At 39.5% G+C, this 18490-nt stretch overlaps 1 protein-coding gene and 1 long non-coding RNA gene across 2 annotated transcripts; both read right to left on the bottom strand.

Annotated features, from left to right (window-relative positions):
- Positions 1–7036: 7036 nt before the first annotated feature.
- On the bottom strand, positions 7037–8750 carry LOC120294317. Its single transcript, XM_039314352.1, has 2 exons — positions 8499–8750; positions 7037–7490 (listed from the first exon to the last, which is right to left on the bottom strand). The coding sequence occupies exon 2, from the start codon at positions 7481–7483 to the stop codon at positions 7037–7039; it is 447 nt and encodes a 148-aa protein (XP_039170286.1). The 5' UTR covers positions 7484–7490; positions 8499–8750.
- Positions 8751–9618: 868 nt separating this feature from the next.
- LOC120294778 lies at positions 9619–18490 on the bottom strand. The gene is made up of 4 exons (XR_005552072.1): positions 18427–18490; positions 17419–17542; positions 10706–11654; positions 9619–10115 (listed from the first exon to the last, which is right to left on the bottom strand). It is a non-coding gene; the product is annotated as an uncharacterized LOC120294778 (long non-coding RNA).

Raw genomic sequence — 18490 nt, 5'->3', positions numbered from 1 at the left:
AACGATTTTTTTTTTTTTTTTTAAGATTCACTGTTGCTTACCAAGAATGCTAGAAAGCCAAGGCAGCCCCTTGGCTGCCTTAGGCTTTTAGCCTTCAAAAGGCTAGCATTTATGCAATGGACATTCAAAGTTTTTTGCCAAACGCTCTCTATTTGGCCCAAAGGCCTTTAGACCCCTAAAAATCCTTGGCAAAGTGGTTGCCAAACGCAGCCTAATCCCCTTTAGCTTTTCCACTTCATCATATCACATTGTATAAATGAGAGTTTTTGACAAATGGGACAATTTTGTGATAAAATGAATTTGCGGGATTATACTTATTCCGTGGAAATGCAGTAATTTTAAAAAGATTTCTCTCAAAATGATAACTTGCATTACCAATTCACATAAACGAGCAACAAATATTTTCATCCATGACAAAATTGTGACATTTCTATTGTCATGACCTATATTTTCCATCCAAAGGGAAAAAGACATAAATTTATATTTATTATCTAAAAGATGAGTTTAGGACTCTTGATTACACATCAAGCTACATTGGAATGTTAACACTATAAGAATTTCCAAATGATGAGTCACCGTTAGTTTATTGAGGCTGGCTAGAAATCATGTGGAGTATGTGAGTATACTTCACTTTTTACACAATTAGAAAATCTAGAGATGAAGACTTGATTATACTAAGGTTACATTTGGCAATCGGATAAAATTTGGGATAGGACAAAATTTATCATATCCTATATTTAGTGCATGCTCAAGACAAAAATATAGTTGGATATAATTGGGACATAAACCGGATAAAATTATCTCATGGGGAAGGTGAGATAAAGATAAATAAGATATCTAACATCTATACTAAGAAAATTATTTTTCACAAATGACAATCTTCTTAAATTAATAAAATTTAAATTATATTTCAATATAAATAATATTTGAATTCTAATATAAGAAATTCAAAATAACAATTTAGTTATTTTAATTTGATCTTATTTTTATTTATATATTCAAAATTATTTTTTATAATATATATTCAATATATAAAAATCAATATTTATATTTATATTTATTACATGTTTTACGTATTTTAGTATTTTAGGTATATTAGTATAGTTTACTATTTAATAAAATTTTATTAGAGAATGATGAAAGGGAAAGAAAGAAATCAAAAATAAATTAATTTAAAAAGAGAGGAAAATAAAAAGAAAAGAAAAGTAAATTAAAAGTAAGCAAGAGCATCGTTTATACTAAACAATAGATATATCTTATCATCTCCATTTGTATTAATACACCATTTATACTAAAATAAGGCTTGATTAGGGTATTTTCTAGTGCCATTTTTCTAATTTTTTAATTACTTTTCAAAGATTTTTACTAAGGGAAAATCTCTAATAATGATCCAAAGTGTCATTCTTTTACATCGTCTTCTTTGTCCCAAATGCATATTTCGGTGGCTTGATTAGGGTATTTTTGTCCATTTTTCTTTTTCTTTTTTTTTTTGATTCACTTCTTCTTGCCTAGATCAAGAACACCGAACTTGGGGAAAGGTTAGCAAGTGCCAGCCGCTGGTGAGGGCCAACGAGGGCTCGACGCCCATCACCAGTAACGAGCGAGGGCTTGATGCCCATTGCTAGCAACGGGCTAGGGCCATCAAGCCCTTGCTGGCCGTGGGGGAGGGGGTTGTCAAAATCAAGGCCCTATAAGGAGATCCTTAAGGGCAAAATGGGTAGTCGAAGAAGTCGTTGACCTAGGAGCGGTGGTGGGAGGAAGGGATGAAGAAGGCAACGTGGGCGACTTAGTCGTAGTCCTGGTAAAAGACGAGGTTGTCGATGGAGCGGCGGGTGGAGACGGGGAGGTTGCCCCTCGTGGCCATTAGCGAGGTTGCCCCTCACCGACCCTAGGCAAAGGCTTACCCACCTCACCGGCCACTGATAAGGGCCGGTAAAGGCCTGCAAGGCCTCGCTCGTAGCCAGCAAGAGTTTAACGGCCCTTGCCGGCTGTGGCCGAGGCTACCCTTGCCAGATCTAGCGAGGGTTGGCCTGCAAGCCCTCACCCGCAGCCGGCGAGGGCTTGGCGACCCTCACCCACTACTAGCAATGGGCGTCCAGCCCTCGCCGACCCTCCCATCACCCCTCACCAACGGCGGCGGCGCTCACCAGCCCTTCCCAAGTTTGATATTCTTGAGAAGTAGACGAATAGGGACGAAGAAGATGATAAATAGTGCAACCATTGACCAAAAAAAAAAAAAAAACAAACAAACAAAAAAAAGACAAACAAAAAATAAGACAACCAAAAATAAATAAATAATAATAATAATTGGACAAAAATACCCCGATCGGTCGTCGAATATGCATCGGAAATGCATCTGCTCATCAACTGGCGAGTGAGGTCCTTTTTTGAGACTAAATAATCACTTTGGGTCCTTATTTAAGATAAGCTTCACTTTAAGTCCTTTTTGAGAAAAATAAGACACTTTGGGTTCTTATTTGTGATTTTCCCCTTTTACTAATTGTGAGTCCTAAATTTGTATTCCTAACAAGGCTTATATAAAGTCCTAAATTTTTATTCCTAACAAGGCTTATATAGAAAGTGCACAATCAAGTATTTAAAATGTACTAACACCACCCTAACAACAATTATCTTTAAGAATATTAAAAACTCCATTATAAAATCCTAAGAGCTTGTTCAATTTTGAATTCAATTTTTTATCAAATTTTTTGTACATTTCGAGATAAAACTATTAAAAATCATTTTTAAAGTTTTTCCTAATTTTAGAAAAAAATTGAATTTTTTTAATTTTCTCAAGGATTTTCATAATCCTGCGTTGCAATCAGTTTATAATTTTTTTAATATTAAATTTTTAAAAGAATTTATTTTGAAAATAGGAACTCGAGCCAGGCCCTGGGGCCCGGTCGAACATGGGCTGAACTTGGACTCTCGAGCCTAGGCCTGGGACATAAGTTGGGCTCTCATGTCAAGTCCACTCGTGAGCTAAACCCAATTCTCTAAAGTTAAACCCAGCCCAAAAAAAAGCCCACACTGTGTAACCTAAATAAAGCCCAGCTTACCCAACTAAAACTTAGGCCCAACACTCGCTGGCTCTATAACTAGAGCTCGGCTTATTCTGAACGCCGATGACAAGCCCACTTTTTTGTTAAAACAACAATCAGCCCACATTTCTTTTTTCCTATTTCTTTTTTTCTTTTTTCCAATTTCCTCCCATTGCCTAGAAACCGGTACATTAAGCCCAGTACACAGCATAATTTCTAAATAACCTCAGAATCAATTTCAATTCTATCTCAAACTTTTTTTGTCTAAGAAAAAAAGCAAAAACTTTAAGTTCAGTCTCAAATCTATCCGGATTTGTGTTTTGTCTAAAAAAAAATCACCAGATTTTAATCTATTTCCAAATTTACCCCGTGGTTTAATCCCAACTTAATGGGGGATTTCCATATCGATACCAAATCCACATTGGTATGGCAATATGAAAAATTATCTTCAAAATAAAACTGTTTTAGAATATAAAAATTAGGAATTGCTAACCATGACTTTTGATCAGAGGGTCAATAGGAGCAGATTTTTAGAACTAAAGTAAAAATTGATGATTATTTGACCAAAAAAAGGTTTGGAGTAGAATTAGGATTGGACCTAAATTTAAGGATTTTTCCTTAGACAAAAGAAAAAAGTTCAAGTAGATTGGACTAAACTTAAAGGTTGGGGATTTTTCTGATATTAAAAAAAGTTTAGAGAAAAATTAAGACTAAATCTAAAGTTCAGGGTTTTTAACATTGAAGCTCCTTCAAAGCTATAAGCCCAATCACAAACATACTCAGCAAGACCTCCATCTCTGGCTGCTTCCGGCCACCAAATGGGCATTTTCCAATGTCCATCTCCATCACCATCGATTCGAGACTCGCAGCCATACCATGGACACAAAGGACCTTTTCGGACCTATTTCTTATGGAAAGTTTATTGTCGCCAGCTTAAATTGATTCTTCGTCAATAACTGAAGTTTTGCTCTTCTAACTCTTCCAATGTCACTGCAAGTGGATGTTCAAACTTCCGATTTCTAGAAGCTGCAGTATTTCTTCTAGGGTCACTTTACGAGATACAGCACCTTCTTCTTTGTATCTGCAGTCATTTGGCCTTATGGTGTTTGCAGGCTGCCCCAGATGCAGCATTTAGTACTGCAGTTACCTACTTAAATCTGAAGATGGATTTGATCCAAATCGTGTTAAATGTATTGGGGATAATCGGGGCTATGCTATTTATCCAAGGGATTAATTCAACATAACAAATTTCAACTTATCCCTGTTTCACCCTCATGCACTACTATGTCTGTATGTATTGATTCTGCATTCGCCTCTCTATTTCTCCGAATTTTCTGTATGTGTAATTGTATGTCGCAGTTGCACCCATCTCCCCGGATGAAATAGGTCTGGAAAGCTCAATCCACAGTTTCCCTATTTGCTTCATCTTGGAATGCAGGTAGATTTTCAGTTTGCTTCTTGCATTTCGGTGATGAAAGGACATTCGTTAACCATCTTCTAATAATAAGTGTTGTATAAAGTACTTGCTAATAATATTATTGCGATCTTTCAATTTTTTTTTTTAAAAGGAAGAAAAGAAGACAAACCGAATTAATTAATATCATTCGTACAAGTATATCTCAACGACTAAAGTTTACGGTCATCATGATTTTGAGGTCCAAAACTTCCTCGTATGTGTAGCAGATTTTCAAGCCCATCTTTTGATTAAGGTGAAGTGCATCCCAAAAAGAATAACAAAGAGAAACCCATCAAACATTCAAACTACACAAAGCTGTGGAATTCTCTCTTTCTATCGGTCCCACGAGGCTGGAGGATATTGCAAGACACTTAACAATAATATAAATCGTTTCACGATGCTCCATGAAATGATATCTTCTTGCTAGTCCGTCAGGCCGGCGGATGACCGGGTCTGCAGTACTCCCACCTGGCCATCCTCGCTGTGCGGCTGTTAATGATCAGGATGTCACCGTTCAGCAGCAGCACCATGTTGCCCGCGACTCGAGCCTGGGGCATCGTCTCCATGGCCCATTGCAGGTTCGGGTTGGTTGTTCTGATGTTCCTGCAGGTGTTCTTTAAACGTGAATAAACGAGGGAAAAAACTCCAGGCTTTGGGAGATCTGAACTCATTCAGCAGCCTAATCTGTCTGTTACCTTCCAACATCCATTCAGGTCCATCTTTAAAGTTGCAGTTCGAAGGAAACTGAAGTTCACAGATACACCAGTGGACAAATATCATGCTTCAACTCAACATAAGGATAATCTGAAACTTGTTCTTCAACAAAAGATGGAGGACCAAGTCAACCTTATTCTTTCGGTCTACTTATCAGCCCAAAAAAGAAAAAGTTCTGCTTCCGATTACAGGAAAGCAAGATGCGTAGCATCAAGGTCACCAGAGTCCAGAGAGACAATAAGGACTTCGAACAACACCCCCCCAACTTCAAAACTTCAGCTCCGCCGCAGACCAAGACTTCAGCTTCGGCCTTTTTCAAGGATTGTGCGGAGTCGTTTTCAGTGGAGTCAACACAGAGGAGTCGCATGCTGCACGGGGCATCCCAATAAACAGGGCATCCCAATAAACAGGGCATCCCAAAGCTTCTCAGGAATTCCAACTCATGGGTCATCTCGACTCTCGAGACATCCCAAAACACTTGCCAGAGCATCCTATACTTGAGGCATCTCGACTTCCCGAGATAACCCGACAATGGGGCATCTCAAATTCCAGGCGTTCGAACTCATGAGGTATCTTGAACACGCAAGATATCTCGCATACGTGCGGCAGCACGCGGCATCCCAATAAACAAGGGCATCCCAAAGCATGTCAGGCATTCCAACTCATGGGTCATCTCGACTCTCGAGACATCCCAAAACACTCGCCGGAGCATCTCTATACATGAGGCATCTCGACTTTGAGGCATTCCCTGTGATATCTCGACTCCCGAGATAACCCGACAATGGGGCATCTCAAATTCCAGGCGTTCCAACTCATGGGGTATCTTGAACACGCGAGATATCTCACATACGTGCCAGAGCACGTGGCATCCCAATAAACAGGGCATCCCAAAGCATTTCAGGCATTTCATCTCGACTTTGACTTTGAGGCATTCCCGTACACGAGGCATTCCCCGTACACGAGGCATCTTGACTTTGAGGCATTCCCTGTGATATCTTGACTCCCGAGAAAACCCGACAATGGGGCATCTCAAATTCCAGGGGTTCCAACTCATGGGGTATCTTGAACACACGAGATATCTCGCATATGTGCCAGAGCACGTGGCATCCCAATAAGCAGGGCATCCCAAAGCATCTCAGACATTCCAACTCATGGGTCATCTCGATTCTTGAAACATCCCAAGACACTCGCTGGAGCATCTCTATACATGAGGCATCTCGACTTCGAGGCATTTCAAGTGATATCTCAACTCCCAAGATAACCCGACAATGGGGCATCTCAAATTCCAGGCGTTCCAACTCATGGGATTATCTTGAACACTCGAGATATCTTGCATCACGTGCTGGAGCACGTGGCATCCCAACTCGAGGCATCTCTATACATGAGGCATCTCGACTTCGAGGCATTTCAAGTGATATCTCAACTCCCAAGATAACCCGACAATGGGGCATCTCAAATTCCAGACGTTCCAACTCATGGGATTATCTTGAACACTCGAGATATCTTGCATCACGTGCTGGAGCACGTGGCATCCCAACTCTGGGCATTGTCTACACAGTGCCCCCTTGGGGCAGATAAAAATAAATATAAAAATATTTTTATATAAATATAAATATAAATATATATTATATTTTATATAAATATATAAACCTCTCCGTTCATCAAGCAATCCCGGATCTCATTCCTTTTTGTTTGATAAATAAATATATATTTATATAAACATATCTATTTTTTATATAAAAATATGTTTATATAAAAAACATAAACATATTTTTATTTAGGCGGTTCGGCCACCGGTGGCGGTCCGTATAAATGTATAAACATATTAAAAGTTAATTACAAATGTAAATTTTCCCGCTGGTTCACCAGGTGGTAGCTCATAGCCTCGGGCCAGTTTCACATCCAGCATGAGACCGTTATCAAATCTACCCATCTCATGCAATTTGTCCACTTGAGTCGCGAGGCCACTCACCTGGTTCTCCAACATGAGACTAGAAAAGAAGCGCCCCTCTTTCACCTTCCGTCCCACCTTGTGGACTTGATCCTCCAGAGATGCTGCATTTTGCATCCACGCGTCGACTTGTCTCTTCCTTTTCTTCCCCGGTCTCCTCTCTTCCTGCTCTAGTTCCGAAACTATGTCCGCCTTCCTGGCCGACACCATTCGCATATTCATTTCCAAAGCATCCATCTTCTCTTTGACTACACTGACGTCGCTGACTTTTTGAACGATGAGACTGATGGCATTGTTGGCGATTCCCAGAATTGTGTCCATCGTAAGACTGCCGAGAGCATTAAGGGAAAAATAATGTCGATTAGTAGTATTCCAGGAGCAAATTTTTTTAGCTTTCAGCATTTGTGTTTCGACTTTTATCGGACAAGCGAATACTTCAGCCGATATTTCCGAGTGTTAATTGCTACTTATTATTCGAGGTGCAAGACAATAACGAAAATGGAAGGACTCTAGAGAAAGAAAAGAGAAGCATACAGCCATGATTTGGATTGTTGTCTTGGTGGAATTTGCCAGCGACAGTTTTGAGGAAAAGAAGCAGTCCATGCGCAAAACTAATCTTTTGGAGTCAGTTCAAAGGAAAACGAAGGAAAGGTTATTCTCAAAAACAAATTACATACTCAAAAGACAAGGAACTATTCGATAGAAGAAAACCGAATGAAGAGTGGAAAAGCTTTAGGCGCAGTTCCGGGCAACCAAGCCATTCGAAAAAGATTGTTTTTTTCTTTAATAAACACCGTTTCACTAGCTATTGGATCGATAATATAAGCAATTTAAGATAGTTAGAATGGGTCATGGACATTAACAAAAGAGGAAATCAACAAAAGAAATACACAAAAAACAGGACCGGAGAGAATGAAAAACGTACTGAATCTGGTTTACCAGAAGCAAAAGAGGTTAGCCAATCATTCCTAATTGACCAGACCATTGATCTGATGGCTATTCCAACTCGGTATTACGCAACATGAGTTGTAAGGTCTCGTGCTATGTAGGCATAGGGAGGTAAATAGGAAATCAAAAAAACAAATAGATTGTTTTTCTTTAATAAATGTCTCCTAACATGGCGATCTGCTCAAGAATTAACAGATGAACAAAAGAGAGAACAGACAAACGACACAACACGGGATGTAAATTTTCTTTTTCGTTCCTCGTGTGAAATAAATCCAGGAAATTTAGGCATGACAATTTACCAGCACCACTTACATGAAGAGCGCAGGAAAATTTAGGGAATTAAAAAAACAGGAAGATCCAAGTTTTCACTAATCTAAAGCAGTCTCACCTGGTGAAAACTGGCTGATGACCCTACAAAGGAAGGAATGGCCGCCAGAGAGAAAGCCAAAGGCGAGCACAGATGGCGAGGTAAAGAGAAGCAGAGCAAGCTTCGCAGTGGCTCTGCTCTGTTGAGTCTTGACGCGTGGGGTCTTTGTGGGGGGCACCTTCCTGGAAGGATGGTTTTAGTCACGATTTAAAGTCTGTACGCCTCTGCTTTAAAGTCATGTAATCCCATTTCATGAACTTACGGTTGCATGGTTGTCCGAGTCCGTCAAACGACAGAGTCATCATCTAGAGTCTTGCATACACCCTCTTGGAAATGGACAAACGTCTTTGGTTCACACATCAGTGGCGTCTTCCCTCCTCCCTCCTCCAAAATGGTCGCTTTCATGTAAAAATTCTGGTTGACCCTTGTCCATTGTGCTGTTAGACATGTAAATTGTAAAAGATATTCAAGACTATTTCTAGTCCTCTTTAGTGACGTCAGATCGCGTAAACCAATGTTTCTGCAAGATAGGACGCTTGTGTAATGAAGCGAGTTTTGCATTTAGTTTGTACAAAAATAAAAATTTGAAAAAGATTTTCCTAGAAACGATTGTCAGCATCGCTTATAAATTGAATCGGCGAAACATGTTTACGTGTAGAGTGTTGTTGATAATTAAAATATATCCCATTTACAAATAATTCAAAGCACTATAGCCAATTAATTTTAGGAAAGTGTTTTTGAAATAACGCAGAGTCATTTGAAAAGTGAAATCCCCGCTATGTCTTGCTTATTGAATTATTCCCTTTTCATATGACGCAAAACTACAAGTGACAACTTACCCCAAACAGAGAAGTAGAGAGGCATATGAAAGCTCGGAATTTTTTTCCCTTGTATGTGTATGTGATTTTTTTTTTTTTGGGGTATGTTTAAGGGGAAAATGACACAAATGATGTTAAAACTTTGGTCCAATATGACTTTAAAGTTTTGATTTGTTCAATATAATCCCTAAATTTTTTTGCACATGTTTAAACTAGTCCAGAAACTAGTTTGAATATGTTTTAAAATTTGGGGATTACATTGAACAATTTGAAAGTTTAAGGACCACAATGTACATTTGACCAAAGTTCATGAATCATCTGTATCATTTTCCCTTCTTTAAACATACACCACACAAAAACAAGGGAAAAAACTCCAAGCTATGGAAAAATCTGAACTCATTCAGCAACCTAATCTATAACCTTCCAATCTCCAATCAGGTCCATCTTTAACAGTGCAGTTCGAAGGAAACTGGAAAATTCAAGAAGTTCACAGATACGGTAGGGGACAACTATCATCCTCCAACTCACGATAAGGTTAATCTCAAACTTGTTCTTCAAGAAAAGATGGAGGACCAAAGTCAACCTTATTCTGTCAATCTACTTTTCAGCCCCAAAAAGAAAAAGTTTTGCTTTCAATTACAGAAAAGCAAGATGCATGGCGTGAAGGTCGCCAAAGTCCAGAGAGACCAACAAGAAGGATTTCAAACAACACCGCCCCAACTTTAAACTTCAGCTCTGCCACCAGACCAAGACCTCAGCTTCAGCATTTTTTGCGGATTGTGAAGAGTCGTCTTCAGCGGAAGCAACACAGTGGAGCCCCCTGCTCGAGTAAAATGAATAGATTGCCGTTAAAATTGAGGTGGACAAGCGGCTAGAGATTGTTCTCAATGCCGCAGCCATCTGTCTGGACAAAAAACGGCTGCTATAGACATTCGAAGCTCTGGAGCTCGAAAAGATGATATAAAGATTATGCCAGTCCTACAATTCAAATTACGAATTTTACTCCAATGCTAACTTCAGAATTTAACTCCAAAAACTTTTCCCTACCTACCTAGATTCTTTGGAGACCCAGCCAAACTTAAGTTAATATGGAACTATCAACTGGTTTATGAAATTTGCTGAGTGGAAGGATCAGGTATGATATGAGCTTTTTGAAACAGAGTAATAAAAGCAACTACCATTGATTCACTAATTTTGGACACTAAATAGAAACCTCGCAATAAATACAGTATAATCATACAATTTAAGCTTCGGCACAGATTGATTCAAGAAAAATGGACGTGCTCGCATCTCATTGAAAGCTTTGGAGGGGAAAGAGATTGACAACCCCAGCAAAAGCGCATACCAAAACAAGAAAAGGAGAAGCATTCAAGTCTGAAAAAATGGAAGAAGATATGACTGCTCTCATACCTCTGCAATCGAGAAGCGAAGCCAGAAGAATATAGTCGCAGCAGGGAAGTTCTGGTTGTTTGCATACCAACGACACACCGCCAAACCATTCCCAATCAGCCTTGATCCTTGGTCAGGCAACTTGGTTGGCCTAAAATTGAGGCCGCGAAGGCATGGCATTGAAACTGGAGGCAGTGAAATTCTGTGTCGGGGCCGGAGCGAGACCATGAAGACCAGGATGAGAAAGAGAAACGAAGCTGGAGAGAGATGGAGATGGGCTTAGACCCCGTGACCTGAGCGAGGGGGAAGAGAGACACGACAGAGGTTGGCCACGGCGGCATGAAGATGAGTGCTGCAGCCGCTTGTGAGGGCCAAGATCGGTGGTGGCCTGTTTCCGTTCATCATGGACAGTGCGAGGGTGAAGAAGCTGGGTCATAGACCCTTCACCCGATTCATCCTAATGTTCTAAATGGGATCCTAGACCCCTTCTTTTGATTTTGGAGACACCCGTAGCAAGTGCCCACTCGGAGACCCTTCACCCGATTCATCCTAATGTTCTACATGGGATCTTAGATCCCTTCTTTTGATTTTGGAGACACCCCTAGTAAGTGCCCACTCGGAGCACCTTTTCGTTCATCAAGTACTCCCAGATCTCATACCTGTTTGTTCGAGAAGCTTGTCCTGCTAGTTCACCTGGTTGTAGTTCACAGCCTCGGGCTGGTTTCACATCCAGCGTGAGACCATTATCAAATCTACCCTTCTCGTGCAATTTGTCCACTTCAGTCACCAGGCCGGTCACTTGATCCACCAACATGAGACGAGAAAAGAAACGCGCCTCTTTCACTTTGCGTCGTAACTCGTGGACTTGATCCTCCACCGATCCTACACTTTGCATCCACAACTCAACTTCTCTCTTCCTTTTCTTCCTCGGTCTGCTCTCTTCCTGCTCTAGTTCCAAACTTATGTCCGCCTTCCTTGAGAAGATGATGATAAAGATGAAGATGAAATGAATCTAGTTACAGAAGAATCCACGAATGAAAAACTCGAATCACTTTTATTCCAATAAGACTGTACTATAAATCCTCTGTTCTTCCTCCCCTGTTTCTATCTTTCTATCTCAACTAGACTCATCAATTCAGTGCAGAGCATCCATGGCTGATTGCTCTCACTCCCTCTTTCTCTCACTATTTTCTCTCTCTTCATAGTCTTTCCATCAATGAATCAAAAGACTACTTAAAGGAAAAACGGAGAAAACAGAATACAGCTCATAAAGGAAAAACAGAATCTAACTAACTGTTTTACATTTGTTTTCTTTCTTTCAGCTAAATAACAGTACACGAGTTAGTTTTAGATCTATTATGACTTGGCGATCCGATGACTTGGCGATCCGTGTCACTCTTTATCTCAGGCTTCTTCTTCATTGATGTTGATCCATTTGTCTTTATCACGAATTCTTCATTGTTGATCATCTCACCGTTGATCATCCGCTCATTGTTGCTTTTCTGTCTTTGTGTTCTTTCTTTTCCTTTAGCAATATTAACTGCTGAGCTTATAGTCCTTTTATATTTAACATCCCCCCTCAAATTGGGAAGGGGTAAGGATCCCATTCCCAATTTGGTGCGAAGAGTAATATGAGCTACTCGTGAGAGGGACTTGGTGAAGATATCAGCTAATCAAGGTGACTGGAATATGTTGAACATGGATAGACCCGAAGAAACCTTTTCACGAACAAAGTGGAAATCAACTTCAATATGCTTAGTTCGAGCATGCAATATTGGATTAGCTGTAAGAGAAATAGCTGATCGATTGTCACAAAATAAGAGAGTTGGTGATGTGAGAGAAATGCCAATGTCACGCAAGACAAAGCTGATCCAAGTGAGTTCAGCAATGGTTGATGCAAGTGCTCGGTACTCGGCTTCTGTGGAGGATCGTGAAACAGTTGGTTGTTTCTTAGCTGACCAAGAGAGCAGATTAGAGCCAAGAAAAGTACAAAAGCCTGTAGTGGATCGTCTAGTAGCAGTACACCCTGCCCAGTCAGCATCTGAGTAGCCATAGAGCTTAGTGGAACTATTAGAGTGAAGATAAATGCCAAGGTGTATAGTCCCTTTAACATATCGAAGGACTCTCTTTAGCGATGAAAATCTGCCACTTTGTTGGATGTTGCATCTTTTGTGACAGAGCAGATTTGTAGCAAAGGCAAGATCTAGTCGAGTAATTGTCAGGTACTGAAGACCACCTACTAAGCTTCTATATTCAAAAGGATCAGTTAGCTGATTTTCATCATTGATCATGGTTACTGATCTAAGAGACAAAGGTGTTGAGATTGGTTTGCATTCTGCCATATGAGCTCATTTAAGCAAATCAGTAGCATACTTTGTTTGACATAGAAATAGATTCAAAGGAGTACGTGTAGCTTCAATTCCTAAAAAATAATGAAGATACCCAAGATCCTTCATATGAAATTGGACCGAGGTTCCGAATCAAGGTGGTTAAGAGCCGAGGTGAGCTACCGCTTAGAATGATGTCATCGACATAGAGTAATAATAAACCGTATGAGAATCGGTATGAAGCACAAACAGAGAAGGATCAGTTTGTCTTTAGAAGAAACCGGTTTCAAGGAGAAACTTACCGAATTTATCAAACCCGGGCTCTTGGTGCTTGTCGAAGGCCATACAAGGACTTTTTGAGAAGACAAACATATTTAGATTTCGAGGATGTATGAATCCGTGGGTTGATCCATGAAAACAGTCTCATTCAAGTCACCATGGAGGAATGCATTTTTAACATCAAGTTGATGTATTGGCCATTGTTTTATCAAGGCTACGAACAAGTACTATACGGATAGTTGTATGTTTTATAACAGGACTGAATGTTTCAGTGAAATCAAGTCCTGCCTCTTGATGAAACCCTTTGGCTACTAGACGAGCCTTTAGTCTATCAAGGCTGCCATCATGTGCTAGTTTGGTCTTAAAAACCCACTTACAGCCTATCACATTCATCTGATCAGTTCTAGGGACTAATATCCAGGTTTGATTTTCATATAGAGCATCCATTTCTTCTTGCATTGCTCTATACCACCCTTTATTAGCTAATGCTGATTTAATAGATCTTGGTTCCATGGGAACTTGAGATTCAGCTAAACAGGCATACTTTGGATTTGGTTTAGTAATACCTGACTTCAGGCGAGTCTGCATATGATGAACAACAGCAGTGTCTTGTGAAGAAGAAGAGCTTGAACTATGTTGTTCTTGATCGGAAATCTTGTTAGTAGGCAAGACCTCTATTGAGGTAAGTACCGCTTGCTCTTCCTGTGTGTAACCATTCTGTCTTTGTGTGAAAGAAGTATTTTGTGGCATATGTTCACTATATGAGTAATGACTGTACTGATCTTCCAAAGTAGGATGGTACTGAAATTTAGCTGTTTGGTGAAGAAGACTGCTATATGTTGAGTCAGTACTTGGAGACTCGAGTAGACTAACTCCTTCAACCCATTGTTTGTATAAAGGTGTATACTGTCTATACTCACTGACCAACTTCTTTGAGAAAGGGAAAAAAGTCTCATCAAAGACAACATGTCTACTGATATACACACGATTATCAGTAGGTACAAGACAACGATACCCCTTGTGCTGTTCACTATATCCCAGAAATATACAGGTAAGAGATCTGGGATCAAATTTATGTTTTGCATATGGTCTTAAGCATGGATAACAAGCACATCCAAACACCCTTAGATGTTCATATCTTGGCTGAGTATGATGAATTTTGTTATAAGGTGTGTCCATCTTTAGTTTTGATGTAGGTAGTCTGTTCACAATGTAGTTAGCTGTTGCAAAAGCATCTACCCAAAACCTCAATGGAACTTTAGAGTGATATAACATAGCTAGACCAAGCTCAACTATGTGTCGATGTTTTCTTTACGAGATTCCATTACGTTACGGTGTGTGAGGACAGGATATGAGCTGTTTTATGCCATAGTTCTTTAAATGATGTTGAAATCTGCTACTTATAAACTCTCCTCCTCCATCACTCTGGAAAGCTTTGATTTGATGATTATGTTGTCTTTCAACTAGTTTCTAGAATTTGACAAATATCTCATAGAACTTAGATTTCAACTTCATTGGATAGAGCTAGCTATATCGTGAAAAATTATCAACAAAGACCACATAGTATTTGAACTTTTGAAAAGAGCTTACTGGTGAAGGTCCCCAAATGTCACAGTGTATCTTTTCTAGAGGAACACTTGAAGTAGAGTCTGACAAAGGGAAAGATAAAGCTGTACTTTTGGCTATTTGACAATTGCTGCATATATTCTTGGTTGTTGTATTGTAGTGAATACGCTTCTGATGCTGCAGATGTTTCACTATTTTGAAAATTTGTGTGAGCCAACCTTTGATGCCATATGTCTTCATCTACAGTTCTTTGTCTCTGAGTGAAAAAGGCTTCTGTGGTTTGTGTATCCACTTGATAAAGTCCCCTAATTTTCCTTCCGAGCTTCACTTTGTCACTTTGGTATAGTTGTCCTTAACATAAACACCATTTTTGTCAAAAACAAATGAGCAAGGATAGTCATCAGTAAGTTTAGAAACCGAAAGGAGGTTCTTCTTTATTTCGAACAATCGTACATCATTGAGTGGTAAAGTAGTAACTTTTGTTCTCGCGAGGTATCACCAATGTAAGTAACGAGGTAAACATGATCCATCTCCAATCATGACAGATCGTTCCTTTGTATTTAGAAAGAGTATGAAGTATACCAGATTAGCGCTGATGTGGGTACATGTAGCACCGTATCTGGATACCATTCACTTCCTTTTGGGTCTTTAATGTGTAATGATGTTAATGCTTTGTTGGAATGTCTTCGCTTGATAGGAGTTGTCAAAACGATACCAGGCAGCGAAGAGCATCATGTCCAGGTCGTTGCATATTTGACATTCTAATCTAACATTACTGTTTCTTTCTCATCCTGTAGAGTTCTATTTGAGGTTAATGTCAAAGAAGGATAAGTGTTGGTGTTTTGATACCTCTGAGAATAACTGGCATAGGGTCGAAACCCTTGATTAGATCCAGAAAAGACATTTCTTTGTCTGTATTGTTGATCTTTTTGTCCTTGAAGTAACGCATCTGTCTTGTAATTCTGATTCCTTTAATATCCAAAAACTCGACCTCGTTATTTGCAGCTCTACCTCGGCCATAGCTGCGGCCTCCTCCTCGTAATTTCCTCTTTGAGCTACAAATCCAGAGGTTTGAGCGATATATCCTCCATCGTGTTTTCTTTAAGTTGTATATGAGATTGTCTTTGCCCGAAGTAGGCTAAATTTGGATTGAACTGATTTCTCAGCAATCTTGATTCAAGCCTTTCTAACTGTGCAATTACCTCATCATAATCTGGTTGAGGCTTAAGACAGTATATGGTAGTTCGAAAATTCTCATACTCAAGACCTAAGCCTTCCAATACACCAAACATTTTGGTTATTTCATCCACAGGTTTTCCTATAGCATTCAACTGATCACATATGGACTTATATTCTCTGAGATAGACTGAGAGGGTTCGATCATGCTTCTGACAAGCTTGCAATTTCCCTCTTAATTCGAACTCTCTAGCAATTGACTTCGTGTAAAACGATTCGAAGAGTTTGCCATACCTCATAGGATGTTTCCACACCAATTATCGGGCTCAAGATATGCTCGAGACAGATCCGCTTAACCAAGATGACACCAAATGATCGGTTTTGTCCAGTCAATATAATCTGGATTTACAACTTCCGATGCACATCCTTCAACCTCATTCTGCAACATTTGAGGAGGTGGTGAAGTATCGCCATTAATAAAACCAAAGAGTTCTTGACTCTTCAGGAATCTGTGGATCTGAGCTTGCCACAACAGAAAATTGTCTTCGGCGAGTTTGATTGTGACAAAATTCGAAATATTCACATGTATTGGGAAAGGATACTTTGGTGTTCTTATCGCCATTGTTATTATTTCCAACCTGAGGAAGAAGATGACAGTAACCCTATGAATACAAATACGATTACCGCACTACTGGTATCTGCTGCATCTTCGATTTCTCTATTCTGATTCAATGAAAACCTACTGAACAGATCTCCTCAGTAACTGTGAAAACCTGCTCTGATACCATGAGAAAATGATGATAAAGATGAAGATGAAAATGAATCTAGTTACAGAAGAATCCACGAATGAAAAACTCGAATCACTTTTATTCCAATAAGACCGTACTATAAATCCTCTGTTCTTCCTCCCCCGTTTCTATCTTTCTATCTCAACTAGACTCATCAATTCGGTCTGCAGAGCATCCATGGCTGATTGCTCTCACTCCCTCTTTCTCTCACTATTTTCTCTCTCTTCATAGTCTTTCCATCAATGAATCAAAAGACTACTTAAAGGAAAAAACGGAGAAAACAGAATACAGCTCATAAAGGAAAAACAGAATCTAACTAACTGTTTTACATTTGTTTTCTTTCTTTCAGCTAAATAACAGTACACGAGTTAGTTTTAGATCTATTATGACTTGGCGATCCGATGACTTGGCGATCCGTGTCACTCTTTATCTCAGGCTTCTTCTTCATTGATGTTGATCCATTTGTCTTTATCACGAATTCTTCATTGTTGATCATCTCACCGTTGATCATCCGCTCATTGTTGCTTTTCTGTCTTTGTGTTCTTTCTTTTCCTTTAGCAATATTAACTGCTGAGCTTATAGTCCTTTTATATTTAACATTCCTGGCCGACACCATTCCCATATTCCTTTCGAGAGAATCCATCTTCTCTTTGACTACACTGATGTCGGTGACCTTTCGAACGATGAGACTGATGGCTCCTAGAATTGCGTCCATTGTACGACTGCCAAGAGCATTAAGGGAAAAATGTCGTCGATTAGCATTCCAGGTGCAAAACTTGTTTAGCTTTCAGCATTTATGCTTCGACTTTTGTCAGATAATTGAGTACTTCAGATATATCCCCAGTGTTAAGTGTTAATTAGTATTCGAGGTACAAGACGAATGAAAATAAAAGGACTCGAGAGAAAGAAAAAAGACGCATACAGCCACGTTTTGGGTTGTCGTCCTAGTGGAATATGCTTAGGACAGTTTTGAGGCAAAGAAGCAATTATCTTAGCCCACACGCGTAAAATTAATCTTTGGGAGATCAAATTCGAAGGAAAACAGGGAAAGGTTATTCTCAAAAACGACTTCCATGCTCAAAATAAGGAACTATGTCGTAGAAGCAAATCGAATGAAAAGTAGAAATGCTTGTAGCGTAGTTTGGGGCAACAAAGTCATTCGAATTAGATCATTTTTTTTTTTTTTTTTTTTGCTTTAATAAATATCTTTTAGCTAGCTACTGAATTGATCATACGAGCAGCACCAGACAGTTCGAATGGGTCAAAGATGTTAATAAAGGAGGAAATCAACAAATCAAATACATAAAAAAGGGACTGGAGAGAGTGAAAAACATATTAATTCTGGTTTCCCAGAGCGAAAGAGGTTAGCCAATTATTCCTAATTGACTAGACCATTGATCCATGCTAGAATAAGGACAGCTATTCTGACTCGGAATAATGCAACTTGAGTTTTTGATTTTCTTTTCGTTCCTTGTGTGAAATAAATCAAGGAAAGCTAGGCATGGCAATTTTACCACTACCCGTTACATGGAGAGCCCAGGAAAATTTAGGGAATGAAAAAAAATACAGAAAGCTCTAAGCTTTCACTAATCTAAAGCTGTCTCACCTGGTGAAAACTTGCTGACGACCCTCCAATGGAAGGAATGGCTGCGAGAGAGAGAGAGAGAGAG

The sequence above is a fragment of the Eucalyptus grandis genome, chromosome 6 (genome assembly GCF_016545825.1).
Source record: "Eucalyptus grandis isolate ANBG69807.140 chromosome 6, ASM1654582v1, whole genome shotgun sequence".
Classification (NCBI taxonomy): Eukaryota; Viridiplantae; Streptophyta; class Magnoliopsida; order Myrtales; family Myrtaceae; genus Eucalyptus; species Eucalyptus grandis.
This window is presented reverse-complemented; position numbering and strand designations above follow the sequence as displayed.